Source organism: Lipophrys pholis (assembly GCF_963383615.2).
Source record: "Lipophrys pholis genome assembly, chromosome: 4".
Taxonomy (NCBI): domain Eukaryota; kingdom Metazoa; phylum Chordata; class Actinopteri; order Blenniiformes; family Blenniidae; genus Lipophrys; species Lipophrys pholis.
The window spans coordinates 3679100-3702465 of NC_137637.1; the positions used below are offsets into that span (position 1 = coordinate 3679100).

Genomic DNA, 23366 nt, shown 5'->3' on the forward strand with positions numbered 1-23366 from the left:
TCCTCCTCCAGCCACCCTGACCTGCGGCTCTCATTAGCTGCTCTAACAATCACCAACCAGAATGCAGGAGCTCGTATCGCATCATAGAATCACCTTCAAATCGATTTGAGGATTAAATAAATACAGATTACTACCTGCTGTGTATGAAAAATGGATTAGGCTAGGCTGGATTTAGTGAAAATAGATTGAACATTAATCTGATTACGGTCCAGCTAAATCCTCCAATCACAAAGCCAGAGGGGTGGAGGGTCAGAGTGAGTCCAGGTCCACACTCACCCTGTCCTGGAGGCACCACAGGGACACCGCTGCTGTCAGGGGAGCGACAGGTGACCCCGCCCTCGGTGACGCTGGCAGGACTGTGGCTGTCCTGGAAGAAGCAGGAGTACGACTCGCCTTTCTCCAACACCGGGAGTCCTGGGACGGACAGAGACACCTGAGGAGAGAGCAGAGCCCACAGAGCACTTACTTTTTATTCAACTAGGTCAAAGTGACGCCATCATTTTCATTAAAGTGACATGAAACACACACACGGCTGTACGGCAGACAGTTAGAAAGAAAGAAGACGTCCTGCTGTCCGTCTGTCCTCCGGTCTCTCTGCTGCTCCACGTCAGTGACTTACTGTCCTGCTCTCCTCCCTGCTCACGTTGGACGGGTTCAGGTCCTGGACGGCCAGACACTGCTGCTCCATGTCAAAGCTCCACAGCCACTGACCCTGCCGGCTCCCACGGCCACACTGAGACTTCAACACACACCTGCAGAGGACACACACACACACACACACACACACACACACACACACACACACACACACACACACACACACACACACACACACACACACACACACACACACACACACACACACACACACACACACACACACACACACACACACACACACACACACACACACACACACACACACACACACACACACACACACACACACACACACACACACACACACACACACACACACACACACACACACACACACACACACAGAGTGTTGCTCCTCACAAAGTAATCATAACAAACAAACTGTTGCAATAATCAGCAGCTCTGTCTGACACATGCTGCTGTCATGCGTCTTCTCCTTCAATAGCCTAAAATCCTAAATGGAGTAAGAATTGAAAGAGTGTATGAGAACAAATTCCTGAGGGTAATCCGACATGATAGATTTATTTGGAAGCCACATATAGAATATATAAAAAAATTTGATGCTAGAACTATTGGTATCATTTATAAAACAAGCAACTATCTGAACAAGAAATGTTTGCATTTATCACTTATTATGCCGTATATGACATATTGTGTTGAGGTTTGGGGAAATACATATAGAACATATATAGATCCTATCATTCAACTCTAGAAAAGAATTATTAGAATAATAAATAATGATTCCTTTCGAGAAAACACGAATGAACTATTCAGAGAATCTTGCACCTTAAAATTCATAGATATTGAATACTTAAAAACATTAGAAATACTAGTTCGAGTGAAGAAATAAAGTCTTTCCACAGCTATTCCCCCAAAAACTTTCTTAAAAGAAAACAATTATAATTTAAGAGGATTGTGTGTATTTGAAAGAGGTAGTGTGAGAACCAATGTTAAGTATAGATTTGTTTCTTTTATGGGAGCCACTTTATGGAACAGAATAAATGACGACTTAAAATTGTGTAAATGCCTGTTGTGCTTCAAAAAAACATTGAAAGGTAAAATAATAAATGGTTCCAATGAAAAATGACTTCTGTTACTTTTGTTTTTCTCTTTTGTATTGCTTTTGTATATAACTTCTCTTATGTTTAGTTTTTAATCTCGTATCACTGGTGTCCTGGGTTTTAGGGGAGAAGCAAAAATGAGCCTTGGCTTCTGCCTAGACCCATTTTGGCTTCAGATATTGTGAAAACAAAAAAAACGTGTGCGTGAACTTAAAAGCACTATGAACTGAATGCACGAAATTCAACTTTTGCACTGTAACTGTAACCGAAATAAACATTTCATTCATTCATATGTGTTTCATTCTGACTGAAGAACATATTTGTTTATACTGTGGTGAGACTATGTTGAATATAAAGAATAAAGTTCCGGCCAGTGGGTGACTGTGATTGAAGCAATGTGATTTTTGAAAGCGTCATTGACGAGTGAGTGACAGGCGGTGGAGAGCTCACCTGCCCTCCAGGACACACCAGCCACAGTACGGGTCGTGAGCCAGCAGACAGGACTGACAGTCCGGGTGTTGCTGGCATTCAGCCACCGGCCTCTTCTGCAGCTGCAACCAGGACAACAGCATGTTCAGCCACACAGAGACTGGGAGAGGACGTGTGTGTGTGTGTGTGTGTGTGTGTGTGTGTGTGTGTGTGTGTGTGTGTGTGTGTGTGTGTGTGTGTGTGTGTGTGTGTGTGTGTGTGTGTGTGTGTGTGTGTGTGTGTGTGTGTGTGTGTGTGTGTGTGTGTGTGTGTGTACCATGTTGTGGGTCATCAGGAACAGATGCTCCTCCTCCTGGTCCAGCAGCAGGTCCGAGCTGATGGCTGTGTTCTTCTGTATAGGAATGATGGAGTACTCCTCCACCTCACCGTTTGGACCCAGGAACACCTGAACGAACACCCACACCCACACACACACACACCCACGCACACACAAGCACACACGCACACAAAGAGGAAGTTAGATATCTTGATCTCTTCAGTTTCACACTAAAGCTTTTCTTCAAACAAACTTTGACATCATGCAGCCTTGGTATGAATGTAAAGTGATCAATGCAGACTTTTCTCTTCCTCCTTTGCTCCAGATAACAGAAGCACCAGTGTGAACTCAGTCCAATCATACCGACATGTGGTGGTGATACAAAGTGAGGCCTGACACCTCAGAGAGCCCAGTGCTGCTGGGATGAGGGTTAAAAAGAAGAGAGGGGTGTGACCCGTCCACATCAGTCAGAACCCTGAACATCAGCTCCAGTCCAGCTAATGTCACTGTGACAGAACAAAGACAGCAATCATCCTAATGAGAAAATCCTGCACTGTGTGTGTGTGTGTAATGATAAATACGATCTAGCTCGTTGATGCCAGACTAATCCCACCCTTCAGGTACGTGGGGGATTAGAGCTCTTCAGGCGCACACACCCCCACCCCCACCCACACACCCCCACCCACCCAAACCCCCCCCCCCACACACACACACACACACACACACACACACACACCAGATGGACTGAGGAGACACCGGATCAAAGTAGATTTCTGTACATCCTAAAATCAAACCACATTCTGTTCTTCTGAAATGTCAAAGCTTCTCTCGTCCCTGCTGGTTTGGACGACCTTCAGTTGGCCTACAGGGGGAGCCGTTCTCTTGCTGCACACAACCCTGTCCCACCTGGAGCAGCCAAACTTAAACACAAGGCTGCTGTCTCCCTCTCTGTGTTCCTGGATCAGAGACTTGGGGAGAAGTGGTGATAGGACATCATCCACCCCGATCCTGAACACGCGCGACTGTTCTGCCATCGACCACACTAACCTGGTCGTCAAGTTCGCAGACGACGCCACCGTGGAGCGTCATAAAAGACAACAAGCGGAGCTCCAGCACCTGACCTGGTGGTGTCCAGACAACAACCTCGTGCTGAACACCAGCAAGACAACGGAGGTCAGTGTGGATGTTAGGATGTCCACGAAAAACGAGCTCTGCTCCTCATACAGGTTGAAGCAGTGGAGCATGTGGACAACATCCAGTTCCTGGAACCGACACATCACATCTGACCTGGTCCAGGAATACATCTTCTCTAGTGAAGAAAGTCCTGAGGTGGCTGAAAAGAGCTGGACTGTCCTCCAAACTCCTCACAGCAGACTGTCTGTAGCATCAGGAGGAAGGCTGAGAGCCCTCTGGGCGAGAACCAGAAGACTCAAGGACAGTTTCTACCAGAGAGCTGTATTTTGATATGTATATATTTGATCAGAGTTTGTGTTTACATTTCCCAAAAGTCTACTTTATGCCTGTTTTCTTTTTGCTGAAACCCGGGACTTCTAACTGCAATTTCATTGTGTGTCGGGAAACGGATGCATAACGACAGTAAAATGATTCTGATTCTGTCCCTTTCAACACAAACCAGTGAAATCAGATGAAAACTGAGGGCTGCACTCTGACCGCTGCCACACAAAGCCTCCTCTGATGCACACCGAGTTGACTCCAGCTCTGCGAGACTGTTGAGGTTTCAGGAAACTGAACTCACAGGGGCTCCTCTGTCATCGAACCCAGCAGCAGGAATAACCAACAGAAACACAAGAGTTCACCTTCATATCAAACCCTGGACAGGCGTGGAGCTCGGTCCGCTTCTGGCAGCAGCAGGTTTCTGTCCAGCCCAAACTAAGAGGCGGACCTTAATGTTTCCATGACGTGACTTCACTTTTTTCTCTCTGATGCCTTTATTCAGCGTCGTCTTCACAGTGAAAGCCCAATAGCCACGAGGTGTTTCCTGACCGTACACATCGCTGTTAATGTGTTCTGAATAACTGAGCATTTATTAAGTCTTCTGCATTGTTCTTCTCCAGACCATGTCTCAGCCCAGACCTTAGTTCTGCTTCAGATCAAAAATACATCCAAATCGACGTTAATGCAGATATTTTAAAAGCATCCTGACTTTCTCTGCTTTCTTGTGAGACTCTCTACCTTCATGAACAGTGGCTATCAAATCTACCCACCCAGCTAGACAACCCTCCCGCCAAAAAACACCTCATCAGGACCTGTGGGCTTTACAACACGTCCTCCACAGAGGAAGAAACCCTGAAGTTTGGTCTCTGAGCTGCTCTGCATCAGTCAGACCTTCAAGGTGGAGAGTTTGTAAAATAAAAATCTGAGTTTTTTTCCCCATTTGAATATTAGTTAAACTGCCTTATTACTCCTCCAGATCTGGAGCTGCTCAACCGATGATTAAAACTTGGATCAAAACTATGTCAACCCAGGATGAGAAGGAATCAAAGCATCTTTAATGCTGCTGTTATGATTTCCTCACACAGTTTAAAAGCTCTCAGCTTGTAAAACCACCATAATAATAATAACAATCACCATTCATGGGCATTTAAATCAGCACACAAAGGTTAGAAAACCACAGAAATCAGGTTTTAAGAGGCCATATGTTGACATGTTTTGGTTCATTCTGTGAGTACAAAAATAAATGGACCAGAAACAAAATATAAGGAACTACTTCACTGCCTTCAAGCAACTTCTAGAGCAGTCAGCAGTGACTTGAACACCTTTCAACATGTTACTACGAGTCCCCTGATGCAGGGAGGCGGTAGCATCATGCTGGAGAGCAGGGAGGCGGCTCAGAACAGAGAAGATGGAACATCTTGAAAGGAAGTCTGGTCCAAAACAAACCGAGATAAGCTACAGAACCTCCGTGAGGCAGAGCTTTGAACTCCTCACAACATCTGTTCACACACACACACACACACACACACACACACACACACACACACACACACACACACACACACACACACACACACACACACACACACACACACACACACACACACACACACACACACACACACACACACACACACACACACACACACACACACACACACACACACACACACACACACACACACACACACACACACACACACAGAGAGAGAGAGAGAGAGAGAGAGCTGGAGGGACGGAGTGTGTTCTCGTGCTCCCGCCTGCAGAGGCCGACAGCTGGCTGCTGCCCCAGGACTTCGACAAACACTTTAAGATGTGACTGCGAGTGCACTGAGACGAAACTGTTACACAGGAATAACTAAATGTAGAACACAAAGTGGAAAAGTGTTTTCTGGATGAAAATGTTCTGTTTTCCTGACGACACACATGTTCAGCCATTAACACGCAGTGCATGATGGGAAAGGTTGGCTGCAGCTTGGTGGTGTCAGCGGTGCAGAAGACACACTGATCATCCGTTCATCGCTGCCACTGTGCACTGTTATGATGGATCGCTCTGCCGGGATGTGAATGTGTCTCTGTGAGGAAGTGTAACTGTGTTCCAGTTGGCCATGACAGTGCACAACTGAAGCATGGTGCGCACAGTGATGTACGGTCTGAGGCGGCGGCGTGAATGTACGTTAATGGCCGTCATTGTGCTATTTCTGCTCACGCAGGGGCCCTAACCCCCCGAGTCACCAGTGAAAGAAGAGGCACAAAGAGCCAAGTGTGTGCAGGAGAGTCCACAATCTGCAGAGCCCTGCTCTCAGGGGAGCGTCACAACACTTCACAACCTCGCGTTCTGACGCTACAAGCCGGTGTGCCGCAGAGTCTAAAACACTCGTCTCACACTCGACTCCGTCCAAAACGTCTTTTCTGCATGTGAACCAGCTTCAACACGGCGGACGCCTCACCGGGCTCTCAGACTGAACCTCTGTCATTTATAAAGAAGGGATTATTCACTGTGATCCTGGATATGGAGAGGAAATAACATGTGGCAACGAGACAGACGAGACATCTATGTACCTCCAAACCAAACCTTCGATGAATTTGGCCCCAAAGCGGGTTCTGGCAGGACACCTCAGAACACGACTTTAGTATATTTTATTCATTGACAAAAAAAAACAAAACAAAGTTTCCTAACTTCAGTATGAAAGGGAGCAGAAAGCAGAATAAGCTCATGTAATCTGCCCCTTCAAAAATTCCTTTAAAATACACACTAAAAACAAACTGAATGACTATGAAGTGTGAGAGGCCTGCACAGACTCTCATGACAGCAGTATAATACCAATTCTCTGTATTTGCACAATATGCTGGTTGTATTTCTTGTTTTAAATCTTGCGTGTTATTTAGATTCCTTGTCTAGATTATTCCATGATTTGACCACTTTAACAGAAATGCAGTGTTCTATTCATTTGGTCGTCAATGTTGGCTTTATGGAAATCTCTGTTCCTTTTAACTTAAAGTTACTTTCTCTTCTTGCAAATCTGTTCTGGACATTAACTTTTAGTTTCTTTATTGGATTTATATATAACTTGCAGAATATTTTAATCTATTATGTCTATTATTAACTGAATGAATAACAGGATTGTTGGAACTGTTTTGTTTTTCCACTGATTATTCCGATGGCTCTTTTCTTTAAGATGAAAAACAATTGGATGATTGTTGGATCATCATCATCATCATCATATATATATATATATATATATATATATATATATATGCAGTGCAATATGTATATTGCACTGCATATTTAACATTAGAGACCCATGTGAGTAATGTCTTAACTTTCAAATCTGAGGAAAACTGTTATGATATAATAACATCACACGTCATTGTACAGTGGAGGATGAGATGGTTGATAAATACTATGATTAGATCTTTCCTCTATAGGAAAGAAAAAAAAAAAGAATCTTTGTCCACTTCAGTAACAAAAACAATTAAACAGACCGACCAGCGACCTGAACACCAATCAGTGTCCAGGCAGTGACGGTTTCCCAAGCGAGTGGTTCAAAGTGTTGAGGAGGATCTTACACCCTCATTACTTGAATCTCTGAATTTTACTCTCAAATACGCTAAAAACCACGAAAAGAAGAATGATATCAGTGACTCCAAAGGAAGGCAAAGACCAAGAGCTATGAGAACGTTCCCGTCTGATCACTATACTCAACGAAGACTATAAAATATTCACATGAATAATTTGTAGAAGACGAACAGTTCCTCCGTGACTTAATAAATGAAGACCCAACTGGGTTCATGAAGGGCAGGCTAAGGCAGGATGATACCAGACGCAGACTATATTATAGAGCAAAGGATTAAAGATAACTCAACTGATTAGCCTCGATGCCAAGTTGGCGTTGGGTAGTTAGCTGGTCTCTTCTTTATAAAGTTCTGGAGAGTTTGGCCTCAATAACCAATTCATTAGTTTGATAAAAGCTCCTGCTAGTGACCCTACTGACTGGCTTTCTGACGTTAATCTGAACAGAGGTAGATGTGAAGTCTTTAAACATTTTCTACTAAAATGTCAATCGCTCATGTAAGAGAAGCTGAAAGGTGAAAAGAGATCAATGTATCACAGGCTTACTGGAAGTTTAAAAATCTCTAAACGATTATTTTCTGGTTTCTTGATCACTTTCGTTCACAGACGTCACGGCGGGTATGAAAACTTTCTCCTGACACTGACGTTAATGACCTCACGGCACGTCTTTCACTCCTGCTGTTTGGCTTTCATCTTTCTCATGCATTTTAATTTCAGTCTCTTCCAGACTGTGAACACATGAACATCGACCATGAGACGGGCGACCTGCAGATCCTCTCAGATATTCCAGAACTTACTTTTGCATTTCATTTTCTACTTTCTGGCCAAAATATCTTTGGTGATTGAAGCTTTTTGGCATCTTTTTCCTCAAAGTGGTATCATTTATTTGAAATACTTTAGAGGCGTGTTTCAACTTCAAACCGGAAGCTGAGCAATATCTCATTAGATCACTGCAAGATGAAACTAGAGCTACACTCAGCAGAGCGCAGACCTTCGCCAACGCCACATTTGTTTGCAGAACCAAGTTAGATCTCCTCCATGAGGTGCATCTCGAATCCGCTTTGTATGGGACATTTTCTTGCAGCGTTTGGGGATTTATTCAGAGACGGTTAGCCGTTAACGTCCCAAAATCTAATGGATTGGTCCTTGGATGATGATGACAAATCCTCCCCAAAGATTTCATGCAATTCAGGTGAGTAGCTATTTAGCAAAAAGTTGGTACATACAAAATACATACATACAAAACAATACATATAAATAAATAATTAATATAATAATAAATAATAAATCTCTTTGTAATCGTTGGTAGTTTTCTGGAAGAGTTTAGGTTGTGACATCTGTTTGAAGTCTGTAGAATAAAATACATGGGAACTGAACATGTGCCAACCTGTACCATCTGATGAAAACACTCCTTACTGCTCTGCTCAGATCATAGATACGTCTCGTTTTAGAACCTGGGATCCATCTATGCCTCTAATCTGAGTTACTGACCGTGTATTGATCTACATTCAAGTCACTTCCTGGAAGAACAGTGCAGGAGAAGGATCTGGAATGAATGTTTGTACATTGTTCTCCACAGTTCCTCTTAGGACCGAGGAAGCATGTCAGACTGTCACGATCTCTACAGAACATGTCGCCGAGCGCACGCCGGCGTGTCCGGACATGTCCTCATGGCTCGGGTCTCTACCTTGTGCAGGTTCCCTTTGGAGTCTCCCAGGAAAGCGATGGTGTGTCCCGCCCTCACGCTGACGGCCACAGCCGTGAGGCGGGCCGACGGGCTGTCCAGGATGGTCTCGGCCTCCACCGCCATGCGGCTGGCCATCGGGCTGGGCGTGTGGTCAGAGCCGCAGGGGTAGGCATCCAGGGTGTTCTGATGGTGGAAAAACAAACATATTATCATGTGAGCTCACTTCAAGTCACTCGTAATTCATTTCTCAGCTTGTTTGCCAGCAGCGGTCCTGTTGTGCTTGGATTGATCGGGAAGAAGGGGGGGGGGGGGGGGGTGTTTGTGCTTCTACAGCTTGGAAGGCTCAAGTCTTTTCTCTGGCCGCAGAGTTGTTGTTTTTTTGTTCAGGACTATTTATTCCTCCACAAGAATTTTGGGAAGCCGGTCAGCGGTTCATCGTTGGTAGTCTTGACAATAGGAAGTAGAGGCAATGAACCTGAGAGCTCGGCTGGTTTCAAGGCTCTTTGTTTTGATGGACTGCATGTTATTGGCTGCCTGTGCTCTTATGAATGGACTCCTTATTTGGCTGGTGGCTTGAGAAACAGAGTGTACTTCTGTCACAGTGCTTCTCTCACAAAAACACAGAGCAGAAGCAACCTCAGCAGAGCTAAAAAACCTGCCTGTGAAACAACAGCCCAGAAAAATAAATGGAGGAAATTCTCTCACGGATACAATGACGAGTGAAAAGACATGAGGTGCGGCGCCGATGTGAAACACTGCTCACATCTTGAAGATACAGCTGACATCTTGAGGATCACCCCACTGCCTCCCATCATTGCCCCTTCTACCTTCAAGTGTTTGAAATTACATTTTCCTTTTGCACAGATGACAGAAAAGCTGTCATATTTCTTATTTCCAAGAGAAATTTTTTTTGACTTTTGCTGTGTTTCATTCCTTTTTCTATTTACAAGATAAAAAGACGAATTAAATGAAGACAAACAAACGACAATGAATCACATTTATAATCTTTGCTCTTGTCCGGTGTACGAGCTGAAACCAGAGGCTCCATATTTAAAAAGATTTGAAACCTGAAGATAAGTGAAAAAAGTTTTGAAACAACTGGAAAGAAGCGTTTCTGTCCCAGTCTGACTCCAGGTTCTCGTCTCACATAAGCAGGTCCGATTAAGTTAAACCAGCTGAGAAACGTTGAGGATGATCTGGTCTGTCTACACAACCTGCACTTGATCGCCGCCCTGCTGGTGTGTGCAGGCATCAAGCGAAGATTTACTGTACCATACTAATCACACTGTAAATCTTTTCAGCTGCAGATCCCTCCTCTCTCTTCCCATCACCATATGGTTCGTTTTGATTTGCTGATGTTACACTGTCAATGAAACACGCACGCGCGCACGCACGCACACTCAGCTATGATCCAATACATCCTCAGCAGGATTCAATTTGCCTAGTAGAAAAACGTCAGACTGAATTTGAGGTCACGTCTCTTTAAGAGGAGCCTCTCCGGCTCAGCTTCACATGTATGACACCGGCTGTGTGCTTCATTCAGAAGGACCATGACAGCTCCTCTGCTGAGAGAAAGAAAAAGCCCTGTCCGCCTTGGTTGTTGCTTTTATCTTAAATGGTTTACTATGAACACCTCACAAATATCTTAAAGTGTAAAACGACCCTAAAAACTGGAAAATCCTATTAGCTGAGAATTAGTTTTTCCTCACAGAAAAGGCTCCATTGTTCTTACAGGCTGTGGTTTTCTGCCGTCAGCAGCCTCCAGTCACGCACGCACGCGCGCGCGCGCGCGCGCACGCACGCACGCACACGCACGCACACGCACGCACACACGCACACACGCACACACACACACACACACACACACACACACACACACACACACACACACACACACACACACACACACACACACACACACACACACACACACACACACACACACACGATAACACCAGGCAGTGACACACAGCTTTCACTCTACAGAAACACTGTTTATGATCCAACTCTATAGCAGCAGGCCACCATCAGCTGCCCACTGAAGACGGGACAAAAGTGATGACCCAGTTTCAAGAAACCCTGTTTTCACTTGAAAACATTAATGAAGGTGAGAAATATCCTTAGAATATGTTTCATCCATATTTCATACTGCTCAGGTCTGTATTTCACCCGGGTAGGGAAACAGTCGCATATAATGACGTGCAAAAACTATCATTGTTTTTACATAAGGAGAATCTGAAAGTTTTAATAAAGTATACTTCTCACTCCTTTAAATAATAACAAAAATAAATAAATTAAAACCTTCCAGTTGTGGGTGTGGGTTATATATAATTCAGTATGTTGCTGAGCATGGGATATACATACACAACCACATATTTGAAGTGAGTACCGAGCTCTCAGGAAAAGATGACTGCAGCGTTTTCACCTCATCAAGCAGGAACATATCGTCCACCTTTCTCTGCTGAGTGGAAGATTTCAGTGATGTGTAGTTGAAACTGCTGCTGCACTGATCAGATGGGATCTGTGGGGGAGTCCACTGTGACACACACTGTGCATTTTGCGCTCTTCAACCACATGAGTTTACTGACTGAATGCCATGCTTGTCACACATAGGGCCCGTGGGCCTAAACTAGCCTGTCAGAAGGTGTCTTTTGGTTGGCGGGGTGAGATATATTTCCTAATTAGCACCAGTGGACGCAACTCTAAGACCTGAGAGGTGGACTGAGACGGCAGCGTTTAAAGCTGCTGCACTTATTAGAGCAATATTGTGGGAATGTGTGTAAACGTGCATGCTGAAAGATGCAGGGATCAGAAACTGGACCGTCTGTAACCCCTGAGCGTGTCTGCTGCTCTCACCTCTGGCAGGTTGGCGCAGTTGGATTTGACTTCATACTCGATGTAGGCTGCTTCCACTCCTGCTTCTTTCCCCGTCTGAGTGTAGCAGAGGTCTCTGGTGGAGTTGATTCTGTCGTCCACGTCCTGGAGGCTGAACATGCACAGAGCCGAGTCCTCGCTGGGCTGCGTGGATGAAGCCAGGCGAGTGGAGAAGACCCCGAGGAGCACCGCCGGGCCCCGGCTCGCCGCCCCGTCCTTTGAGAGGCCGAGCTGGACAGCTTGCAGAAGGTTGTAAATCTTACCGGCCCTGGACCTGCAGGTCAGAGGGACTTCCACATAGGAGTAGTAGGCCTGGTCGTCCAGACACACTCGAGAGATGTAGGTACGGTACTCGCGAGACTGGGACTTTAGGTCCCGCCTGTAGAAGAGGAAGTACACGTGCTGGCGGTGAGCAAACGAAGCCACAAAATGATGGTCGTACTCCGACAGACGGCCGGCCACGGCCAGCTTTGCCGTCTCCTCGTAGGAAAACACGGGCTCCTGGGCCAGGTTCCTGGTGGAGATGGGCGGATGACTGCTGGTGTAGCCTCTTCCCACAAACAGCACTGGTTGCCTGTGTGGATGGGAGCGAACCACAAGTCCTACGGTGCTGACATTGGGGTGGTTTGCTGCGACGTACTGAGTGTCCACCGGCCTCTCGGTGGAGAAACGGACCGTGTCCACAGAGTCCAGACTACGCTTCTGGCAGATGCCCTGGTTGACGCTCCCACATGTGATAAGCTCCATAGAGTACGGGTCCACCAGCAGCAGCTTGTTGTGGTTGCTGGTTTCTCTTGCCTGCGGGCAGTTGCTCACCGTTACCGGGGGCAAACACTCCCGACTGTCGGTAACGGGGCCGGTGTTGTCCTGGAGCTCCAGCTGGAGGAATCGATCCAGCTGGAACAGGTGATCTCGGGCTCCAACATAGACCCGACCCTCATGAGGGTCGGGGTGCAGGGCCAGGTGCTCAAACAGAGTGTCATTTCTCGTGAAGGTGGGGTACAGGTCCGAGGGGCCGGAGTCTGATCCATGGGCCACGGTGCAGGGTAACGAAGTGAAGGGCCAGTCCGACACTAGGAGCAGCAGAGACAACAGCGTTCGGGCTGCTGACGCTGAGAGACGACGCGCCATCCCCGGAGGCATGGCCGCAGAGCTGAGGCAGAAGAAAACACTGTCAGAGAGGAGGCCAGGTTTACACACACACACACACACACACACACACACACACACACACACACACACACACACACACACACACACACACACACACACACACACACACACACACACACACACACACACACACACACACACACACACACACACACACACACACACACACACACACACACACACACACACACACACACACACACACACACGGTTATCAACCCGCGGTTTTCCAATCTTGATTGTATTTGGCGTAATAAAAATAAAATTGAATTGATAGGTGGGCATTCACATAAAAGGGGCGGAGTTTGCACCGTCCGACTAATTGCAAACATGGAGAAACCCTGCAGAGCAGCTAACTCTACCATGGAGCGCAGACGTCTTCACAAATATGAAGAATTCAAACACATCATCCAGGCCAAAAGCAACACTGCTGCTGCAGCCAAAGCTAGAAATGAATGCTGGCAGGAAATTTCTGTTAATGCATAACTTCGTGAGGTCATCACTCAACTTAAAAAGACTGCAGAGTGATCGCTCAATTTCACTTGATTACAGCACAAACGTGTCGGACAGAGATTCCTCAGTCGATTAGTTTATATTTTCCATTGACTTCTTTTGAGGCCCCGCCCCTTTCCCCCGGTGTGAGCGCGTTGGAACATTATTTCCTCACCAAGATGCCATTTTTATCATTAAGGTCATTATTATACTTCACCAATCAGGATCTGATTGGTTTAGAGGTGGCGCTTTTATCCAGAACATAACTGGCTCCGGAGCAGGTTAGCGTGAGTCACCATGGGGATTCACCCAGAAGAAAGTGAACCAGCGTCGCAGTGCGGGAAACCCAGGCTTGATCCTGGAAGTTACCTCCATAATAGAAAAACCTGCTTCGTAGTCCAGGCCTCAACACATCCAACACACACGGTCAGTGAGGAGACACGACACACAATCATTGTTCATGAGATGATTTGATTACAATAAAAACACTAAAATGAAGACGGTCATGAAGTGTGTCATCATGGGTTAGCTCTGAATCAAATATCAGGGGCTTTTAATTTGAAGCAGCAACAGGAAGTGTGGTGGTTTCTGTGCAATAAAAACAAGTGTTAAAAACAGGCATTAAAATTCAGAAACATGGTGACTAAAGCCTCCATATGTTGAATTTTCATGTCTTCATTTTGTTCGCACATATCTTTAAAACCAATCATACATCATTATTTCCCCCCCTGCAGTTGACATGGTGGAATCGTCTGTCGACCTGAGGACAGATAAAGTCCTTCACTCTGCTGTCTCTGACTCACTTCTAGATTTGTTTCTGCCAGCAAACATTACTGTGTGTAAAATGTACAGGAAGTGCACAGTATCACTGTGAGTACTGATCTTAAACCTCATGCTGACTGTCCACCGATTCAGAGCGCTGTCAGGAGAGAACAACACACTGATGGCTCAAGGTGAAATTCTATTTTTGAAAATGCAAAAATCATCAAAATAATGTGAACTCTGTGCTGGGCTGCTCACCATTTGTTTCAGGAGTGTTATTATAGAGGTGCCATTCCACCTCTCGATGCTTCAGCAGCTCCGGGTCAAAACCACGTGGATCTGGATACAACCTGTAACACACACACACACACACAGGCCGCGTTAGTGTTGTTCTATTATTTAACAGGAAGTGACAGAAAGCACAGCCCCCGGCTAGCTCAGTTGGTAGAGCACGAGACTCGCAACCTCAAGGTAGTGGGGTGGTGTACCACGCCAGGCAACACCTTCCCGTGGGCTCACCACCACAAAATGTACTTATTCGGTGCAATGTGATCTGGGTGACAGAGCTCAGACTGCCACCCCCGCCACCCGGAAACGGATAAGCGGGAGAAAATGGATGGATGGATGGAGATAAAGCACACAGGACACATCTGAAGGAGCTCACTCAACATTCCATACAAAAACTGCTCAGTGATATATTTATGGAGCAACAACAGACAAGCTAGATTATGTGTCAATGTATTCATTTCACACAAGAAAGCAGTTGCACAGTTTGTTTACACGAAAAGATCTGCCTCCTCTTCAGAAGCTTTTCCATTTCAAAGCCTGGCAATAATAACTATAATACTAATATAACTAGAGAGGCCAGCATACCTATGCTACACTTTAGTTGTTTCTGTGTGAATAACAATAATTAAAAAGGCAAAGTATAACCGCTTGGGACTCATGCACCACCACCACCACCACATTAACACTTGTTGAAATGAAGTCCGTGTGCTTCTCAGCCTGCATGTTAAACTGTGAAACAGTCCACTGAACTCCAAGAGAGACTCACTCCTATTGAAAGTCCTGTCAGACCCAAATCTGACTGGCGACATCCGTTTCTGTGTGTACAAGAGCCTGCAGTGTGCACACACACACACGACGAGCCCCATAGTTTCACTGCTTTCAGAGTCCTTGGCAGAAACACAAGTTGCTAAGCGATGGCTTCAGAACCCTGAGAGGACGAAAGCTCCTATGTTAGTACACCTCCATCCCTCCTCCCTCCATCCCTCCAAAACACTCGATGCCTCTTCCAGTTATGAATATAAATTTACTTCACTTTATAGTCCACATACAGCTTCATTATCATGTCCCTCTGTTTACCCACCTGTCCCACACACACACACACACACACACACACACACACACACACACACACACACACACACACACACACACACACACACACACACACACACACACACACACACACACACACACACACACACACACACACACACACACACACACACACACACACACACACACACACACACACACACACACACACACACACACACACACACACACCTATCTGTTCACCAGCCAAAACGTGAAGAGTGCTGCTCTCACTTGCGCCTGATCTCATTTGGAGAGAAAAAAAAAAAAAGCGTTTCCTCATCCTGCGGTGAGTAATCCAATCAGACCGGAGTCTTTTCAGAGGTTCAGACACATGAGAGCCAGAGAATGGACTCCTGATTCAATCTCAGTACATTTGGACTCAAAGTGAAACTCTTTTTGTGAAGCGAGTTCAGGAAATCAGAAATACAGGGGTTGAAATGAGGGGTGAGGAAGAGGCATATGTTTGTAAATCATCAAAATGTTGCTTCACTTTTAGATAATTGACTGTCATTCACAGGTCCTCTGGTCACAGGAGGCTTTCCAACAGGTGTTCAAATGAAGAGAGAAATTTCACCTCAGCCCAGAAACACTTTCGCCACTGGAACGGTATTTGACTTCAAGACAAAGGTTTTCAGAATAAAAGTACAATCTACAAATAATCTTAAGGCACAAAAACAAACATTTCCATGAAAATTTGTTTGACTAACTGCTGGTGTTGCATTGACACAGTTATTAAACCAGATTTCTCAAAATATCTTTAACTGTTCAAAGTGTTTTTCCCAGAAATATTTAGTTTTACCGAGTTTTTAATGTCACAATCTAAGAAGGTAACAAACTATGTGGAAGAGTTGCAGAAGAAACAAACAGGGCACCACATTGGTGTAGTTTTAAAAACTTCACAGCAGAGAAAATGTTACAGTGAAGAAACTCTGTTGAAGTCCTGGTGAGGCTGAACAGTGACGACGTTGTTGGCATTGAAGACATGAACTTGTTGTAATGAAGTGGTGAAGTGACAGGTAGTGGCCGGGCCCCGGGGCGGATTCTCCGCCGCATCAACCAGAGAACCACAGCGCATCAAGCATTCCTGAGAGGCACATTCAATTGAGCCGTTCTCCGCTTCACTGAGCTCAGCCTTTCATTCTGTTTCAATTCAGCTCTCCTACAGAGGAAGGGGTGGGGGTGGGGGTGGGCGGGGCATATCTGGAGGGAAAAAAAGCTGGCAGACACAAACAGGGTTAGAAAGAGACAATGGTGACATGGGCGCGGGGGTGGGGGGTGGGGGTGGGGTGGTAGGACGAGGGAAACCATCACAAACAAGTGCCCGCAAGCCTCCGTGCTGGCGAGCTCCGAGCTGATGGAATGTGACTAATGATAATACGCGGGGGGAAGACGAGGCCACTAATAATTACAGTGCTCCATTCAGAGCCCACTCACTCACATAACAAGGGGGAGGAAACAAAACAGGGCTCTAATTAGTGACATGACTGTGAGCATCAACACACACACACACACACACACACACACACACACACACACACACACACACACACACACACACACACACACACACACACACACACACACACACACACACACACACACACACACACACACACACACACACACACACACACACACACACACACACACACACACACACACACACACACACACACACACACACACCTTCAGTGAGTGGCTGCTTCTCCATCCACAAACGGTGTTTACAGAGGCTGCTTTCAAGCTGTCCACTTCCACAAACGTCTGCAGTGAGCGGAGGGAAGCTGCTGTGGAGCAGCTGAGCTGAAAGACGAGAGCTCAGCCGGTGTTCCTGCAGCAGCTGCTTGTGGAACGAGTTAACAGATGAACCACAGGAGCCCCAGCAACAAGTGTCTGCTGGTGCTTCAGTCAACAGGTTGCAGATGGTGGGGAACTGAGAAGTGAGGTTTTTACACTTTTAAATAAAGTCTCTGGAGGCATCATTCCACTTTTACAATACAATTTTTGTTCTCATTGAAATCTCTATGGATATACTGGCAATATATTTTGCATCCATACACTTGATGGAATTAAACTTCATCCAAATTCAATAATGAACAAATCAATTTTCAATCAGTGATTCAATACATTTTCCATCCAGTTTGGAAGTTAAAATAAGTGGCTCTTTGACAAATGTAACAGCCTCGAAGCCAACATTAGTGTCTGACATCTGTTTGCTGAGAAACATGAGGAAACCTACAAGATGTGGAGCGCCGCTGTAGACATGAACATGAACATGAGTGAGTCAGGACACACTTGGCTGCTTCCTCTCTGCGTTAGTTGGCTGGAGCCGGACAGGCCCCGGCTGGCCAACTGACAAAAAGCTATTTATAGAGGAAAGCTTAACAACGGCCGCCCATCTCAAGAACACATTCCTCCTCAGCTGATGAACTTCACACTGAACGAAGATGGAGTGGGAGGAGGAGAAGGAGGAGGAAGAGGAAAACATCCTCCAAAAATCATGACATAAAAGTCTCTCAGTCCTTCCCTGGACGAGGTCCACGACCACATGGCAAGGAGGGTTCTGAACAAGTTTGGGGGTGGGGGGGGGGCACTTGTTCCTCAGTGGGTGAAAGAAGTTCCCATGGTTGTTAAAAAATTATGAGCCTGTAGAAAGCATCACGGGTGACAGGGGCTGAAGCTGGACAGCAGAGACGATGGACACCTGGACATGCCTCCGCTCTGACGCTCCTCTCCATCAGTGCTGGTCCTGCTCCTCGTCTGAAGAATTCTATGTTCCCAAATTCACAGAAGGTGGAACTGATAAGATCTAAATTACAAAGCTTCGCCAGCAATGTGTTGTGGTTGGAGAAACAGCGCACTGGAAATTCTGCGTAAAAACACCTTGTAGAACATCTCACAACAAATAGGTTTATTAACCATCTGGTCAGTGACATCACCATAAAGACATGAATGAGTGTCTCAGAAGAAAAGATGAGTAGGGTTCAATTCTATTTTCACAGTTACTCTAAAGTTTGGACCGTCAGACAGCAGTCTTCCTCTCTGCTGCAGCTCATTTACGTCACAAACACCACACTAACAGTGTGACCATCACTGCCTTCATACTTCCAAACACCCAGTGTGTCACAGTCAAACTACCAGAGGTCTGAATCCACAAACCTGCCAATTAACAAGAGTAGAGATTTTAGAAAGAAGACAGTCAATGTTAACTGGTGACAGCACCAGTGTTGATATGAAGGAGGACCAATCGGAGGCAGTTTGACAGGTGGTGAAACGTGAGGACTCAAAACAACCCAAGGTGTCAAATACACCGTCTTTGAAAGCTTCCACCATTATTCACTTCTTGTATACAGTATCATTGACTTTAGATATTAACCTGCACCAACCACATGAAGCAAGACTTTGGATTGATAGTCACTACCATATTGTTCTCTCTTGTTCACCTGCCTTCTGATTTCGATGGCTTCCTTGATCCACCCGGGACAAGAGCCCCTACACCCTCTTGCACACCTGGGACTCCATCCTCCATAGACCATCAGACGCCGGGAGGCATCAGATTCTGACAGATCTGTCAGGACAGTCACTTGATAATGACCGACAAATCATCACCTGTCAGACGACGCCCCGAGGAAGACTGCAGACAGCCGAAACATGTGAGCAAGTTAAAAACATCCTGCATTACTTTGTCGGTGAAAAACAAACCATTACAAAGATTTAAGATGACAAAAACAACATAATTCAGCTAGAAGAGATGGTTTTTGGTGATACCACTGGGACCCACTCCATAGATCCGGCTTATTAGGCCCAGTTTTCAAAGCCAATCATTACTAGTCTTGGAGTTAGAATAGATCTGGACCTAAAAATGAACACCAAGATCCGGGTCGTTGTAATATACAGCTTTTTCAACCTGCGAAAGCTGATTAAAATATGCTTTTGTTAATCGTCGGCTGGACTATTGCGATGCTCTATATGAGGAGGTTAGTGCGGCTTCCATTGGCTGCCTCCAGATGGTGCCGAACGCAGCTGCTCACCTTTTAACTGGAACACATGAAAGCCTCGCTGGCTTTAGCATCCTTGTACTGGCTGGCTGTCTTTTTTTTCTTCTTTTTTTTCTTTATTTACATTTTTTTATTATTTTTCTACAAGCAAGACACAAGTATATATACATATCAATGCTTGTATAAAACTCTACAAACACAATCCCCCACCCCCCACCCCCACCCAACAGAACAAACAGAGGGAGGGGGAGGGCTGCCTGTCCATTTTAAAAACCTTCTAATTTCTTTGAAATCTGTCAAAAGCCTTGCCCCACCCTACGTGTGTGTGTGTGTGTGTGTGTGTGTGTGTGTGTGTGTGTGTGTGTGTGTGTGTGTGTGTGTGTGTGTGTGTGTGTGTGTGTGTGTGTGTGTGAGGCAGCTGTGGCGGTGTGTTTATGAAAGCCCTGACGACGGCCCACTCATTTCCATTCTTGCCCCTTCACATGTAATTGCCCCACTGACATGCCCCTTCATCACACTGTTGTTCCTTCTTCTGTGTGCAGCTGTAATAATGCATCAGTAGCTACCAGCCACATCAACATGCTGACATTGAAGTCAAAATGAGAACTTATGAAATGCATTGACAACTTTGGTTTAATTTCCATTGGATGCTCTCTGATGCGGAGTCTGATGCTCTCATAAGGCCTCCAGTGTCAGCACTGGTCAACTTAGTTCAGTTTAAGTACAAAAGCTAAAGAAATGAAGCTGAGAGTGAGGTTTTGTTTTCATCTGATGCTTTCAAACTTCAGACATGTATCTCGCACTTAAATGTTCACTGTAGATTTTTCTTGACATTTCAACATTTCTGATTTAAAAAATAAAAGAAATTACAGAATTGAAGTACTTAATTCTTACCAAATGTTTGTCTGCCACAAATCTTTCAGTATTTGAAGTGGAGAAGTTATCGAGGAGTTCGCAAGCCGATCCAAATATTCAGAGTCTTTCTCTGTTGAATAAGAGACTGTTAAGTGACAGGTCTGTACGTCTTGCTGGAGTGGAGGGAGCAGGATAAGGCTGAATGTTCAAAATGTCCAACAACTTTTCCTCCGACCGCCACAGCATCCCTGAAAACCTAATTTATACTCCACACACAAACCATACGTGAAGGCTATGCATCTTCGTGAACCGAAAGCAGCGTCACCAGTAACTTTCCATAAGACTTGGATGCAGAAACAGAACTTCAAGAAGAATTGGTGCCGAAAACAGGGAACCAAAATTCCAACGTTTGGTTTAGGTTTAAAAAGTCAGACACCAACCAGTCAACTGTGATCTGCAAAACATGCAGTCGACAAGTCACTACCAGTGAGTCAAAGACAGCTAAAGTTTTCAGCCACTTAAAGACACGGCATGGAAAAATAGTAAACAGACAGCGAGACGATGTGACAAAGTTCAGCAAATACAGAAAATGATGAAAAGAGAAAACAATATTTATATTAAGATTAATATTAAGTATTAAGAAAAAATACTATATATTGGTGGAATATATATCATAATCAGAATATAAGATTTGGTCTCCGCCCCTTGCGTGGCCCCTCCCCCATGTGGCCCCGCCCATTCTCCTTTCATTCTCACAGAGAAGAAAATGACGGTCCCGATCCTAACCTCGACTAGACGTTACTGTGAAGGCAACACAGGCTCACGCAGCTCAGATTTTTTCAATACAAAATTTGTTCCGGTTCTTTTAGGGGAACAAATATTGACGACATGATAACAAAACAACAGAGAACAGCCAGAACGCCACCGTGTGACTGTGAGAAGCAAAGAGACGGAGCATTTACAAGTCTGCTACACTGGACCATGATGTCAGCTCTGTGTGTGTGTGTGTGTGTGTGTCAGTGTGTGTTTTTACATGCTGATTATGACGAGGACTACTACGCACACGTTATCAGAAAGACTGCAGGAGTCTTGGACTGAGAGTGAGAGCGGGAGGAAGACGGGCTGGCTTTTACTGTGTCACTGCGATCAGCCCCAGGCTGCCCCTGCAGCTGGAAGCAGGCCTGCTGCCGCCACACTACAGGGAACACGGCACTACATGATCAGAAGCACTGACAAGGAAACAACTCCAGACGCAAGATGCCGAGATGTGACCTTTAATGGAGGAACATGAGTTCAACAACTAACCACTAAGTTATTCAGAGACCTTTACGTACGCGAGTCAAAATTACTATATTTCCCAAGATCAAGTCAAAGTGGTCATTATTGCTTGCTCCAGCCAGACTTCAGCTCCTCAACATTTCAGGGTCTCTGTTAAAGTGCTGCGCGTCAGCCCGAAGAGAATATCCTGACAATCTTTCTGAATGCCGAGTTTATATTTCATGGTAATGATGGAATTCAGAGATTTCTGTCAGATTTCTGATTAATGATACAATAACCCACAGCTAACAGTGGTAGAAGTAGAAAACATGCCGTCTGCCGTCCTCGCTTCAACAAATCTGTGTGTGTAATGTGCCTCATGTCTGAGTGCAGCGGAGTGTAGAAGTGGGTCTCTGCTCCAAGGCATGCATGGTGTCACTCAGCCGAGCACAAGGGAAGTGACGGCGGGCGAAGTGTGGGCCGTTTTAACAAGGGCTCCATCTGAGGAGTGGCAGCTTTACAGCAAACACCACCGGCAGGGTGGCACAGACACATGTCAGTCATTACACCGACTCCACCTCCGCTCACAGCCAGGAAACACTGAAAACACACAGACTGCAACTTCCACAAACACAAAGCAGCTCGACAAGATCTGAGGGATGTTCACAGCAAACATGTCCAAGAAAATCTAAGAGAAACACTTTAGCCCAACACGGCACTGTACAATAAATATGGATAACTGCAAGATGACTGAAAATACGTCCAAGTTCATTGTCATTCTCTCATGACATCTTTCTGTCCCCATCTGTTTTCTGACAGACACGTGCCGTTAAGCCCCGCCCTGCTGTCCTGTTTGACACGTTCTCGCTCCATGAATCAAGGATGCCCGCACGCTTTAATATGTCCTTGATGGTGTCTTTATATCTCAAAAGGGGACAACCACCAATGTGGAGCTCATTACTCTGCTTCTCTGTTCATGAGACTGGAGGTGTGGTCCAGGAGGGCGTTCGCGGCCTTTCCTCGCGCCGGTCTGGAGTTTCCAAGGACAGAAACATGAGAAACCACTGGTGTGGCTAAAAGCTGCGTATACTTAATAAGAGTATACTATACCAGGAGTGCTTTACCACAGAACATTCAACTCAGGATGCTGACATGTAAGAAAATGGAGTGGTTAAATAAATGTATTTATCAGTAATGTTTCTGGCAGACACTGGCCACATGTGCCTTCATTATAAACATATTGTAGAATATAGGCAGATGAGATGCATCTGGATGTGATCACTCGATCCCATCTCATCTTATATATGCTGCTTAAATGAGAAGAACACAGAGACGATCACATCACACAACCAGGACAATAACCGGCAGCCCACCTGAGAGATGCATTTAC

At 45.5% G+C, this 23366-nt stretch overlaps 1 protein-coding gene across 1 annotated transcript in view; it reads right to left on the reverse strand.

Moving 5' to 3' along the window:
- Positions 1 to 13199, reverse strand: part of plxnb1b (plexin b1b) — a gene marked incomplete at its 5' end in the record, with an annotated part of 29833 nt that extends 16634 nt beyond the window's left edge. Inside the window, 6 exon segments of the mRNA XM_080461392.1 lie at positions 277 to 433; positions 620 to 752; positions 2172 to 2272; positions 2467 to 2595; positions 9183 to 9365; positions 12039 to 13199. Of these exon segments, the coding sequence (XP_080317518.1) occupies positions 277 to 433; positions 620 to 752; positions 2172 to 2272; positions 2467 to 2595; positions 9183 to 9365; positions 12039 to 13199 (1864 nt within the window).
- Positions 13200 to 23366: the final 10167 nt, after the last annotated feature.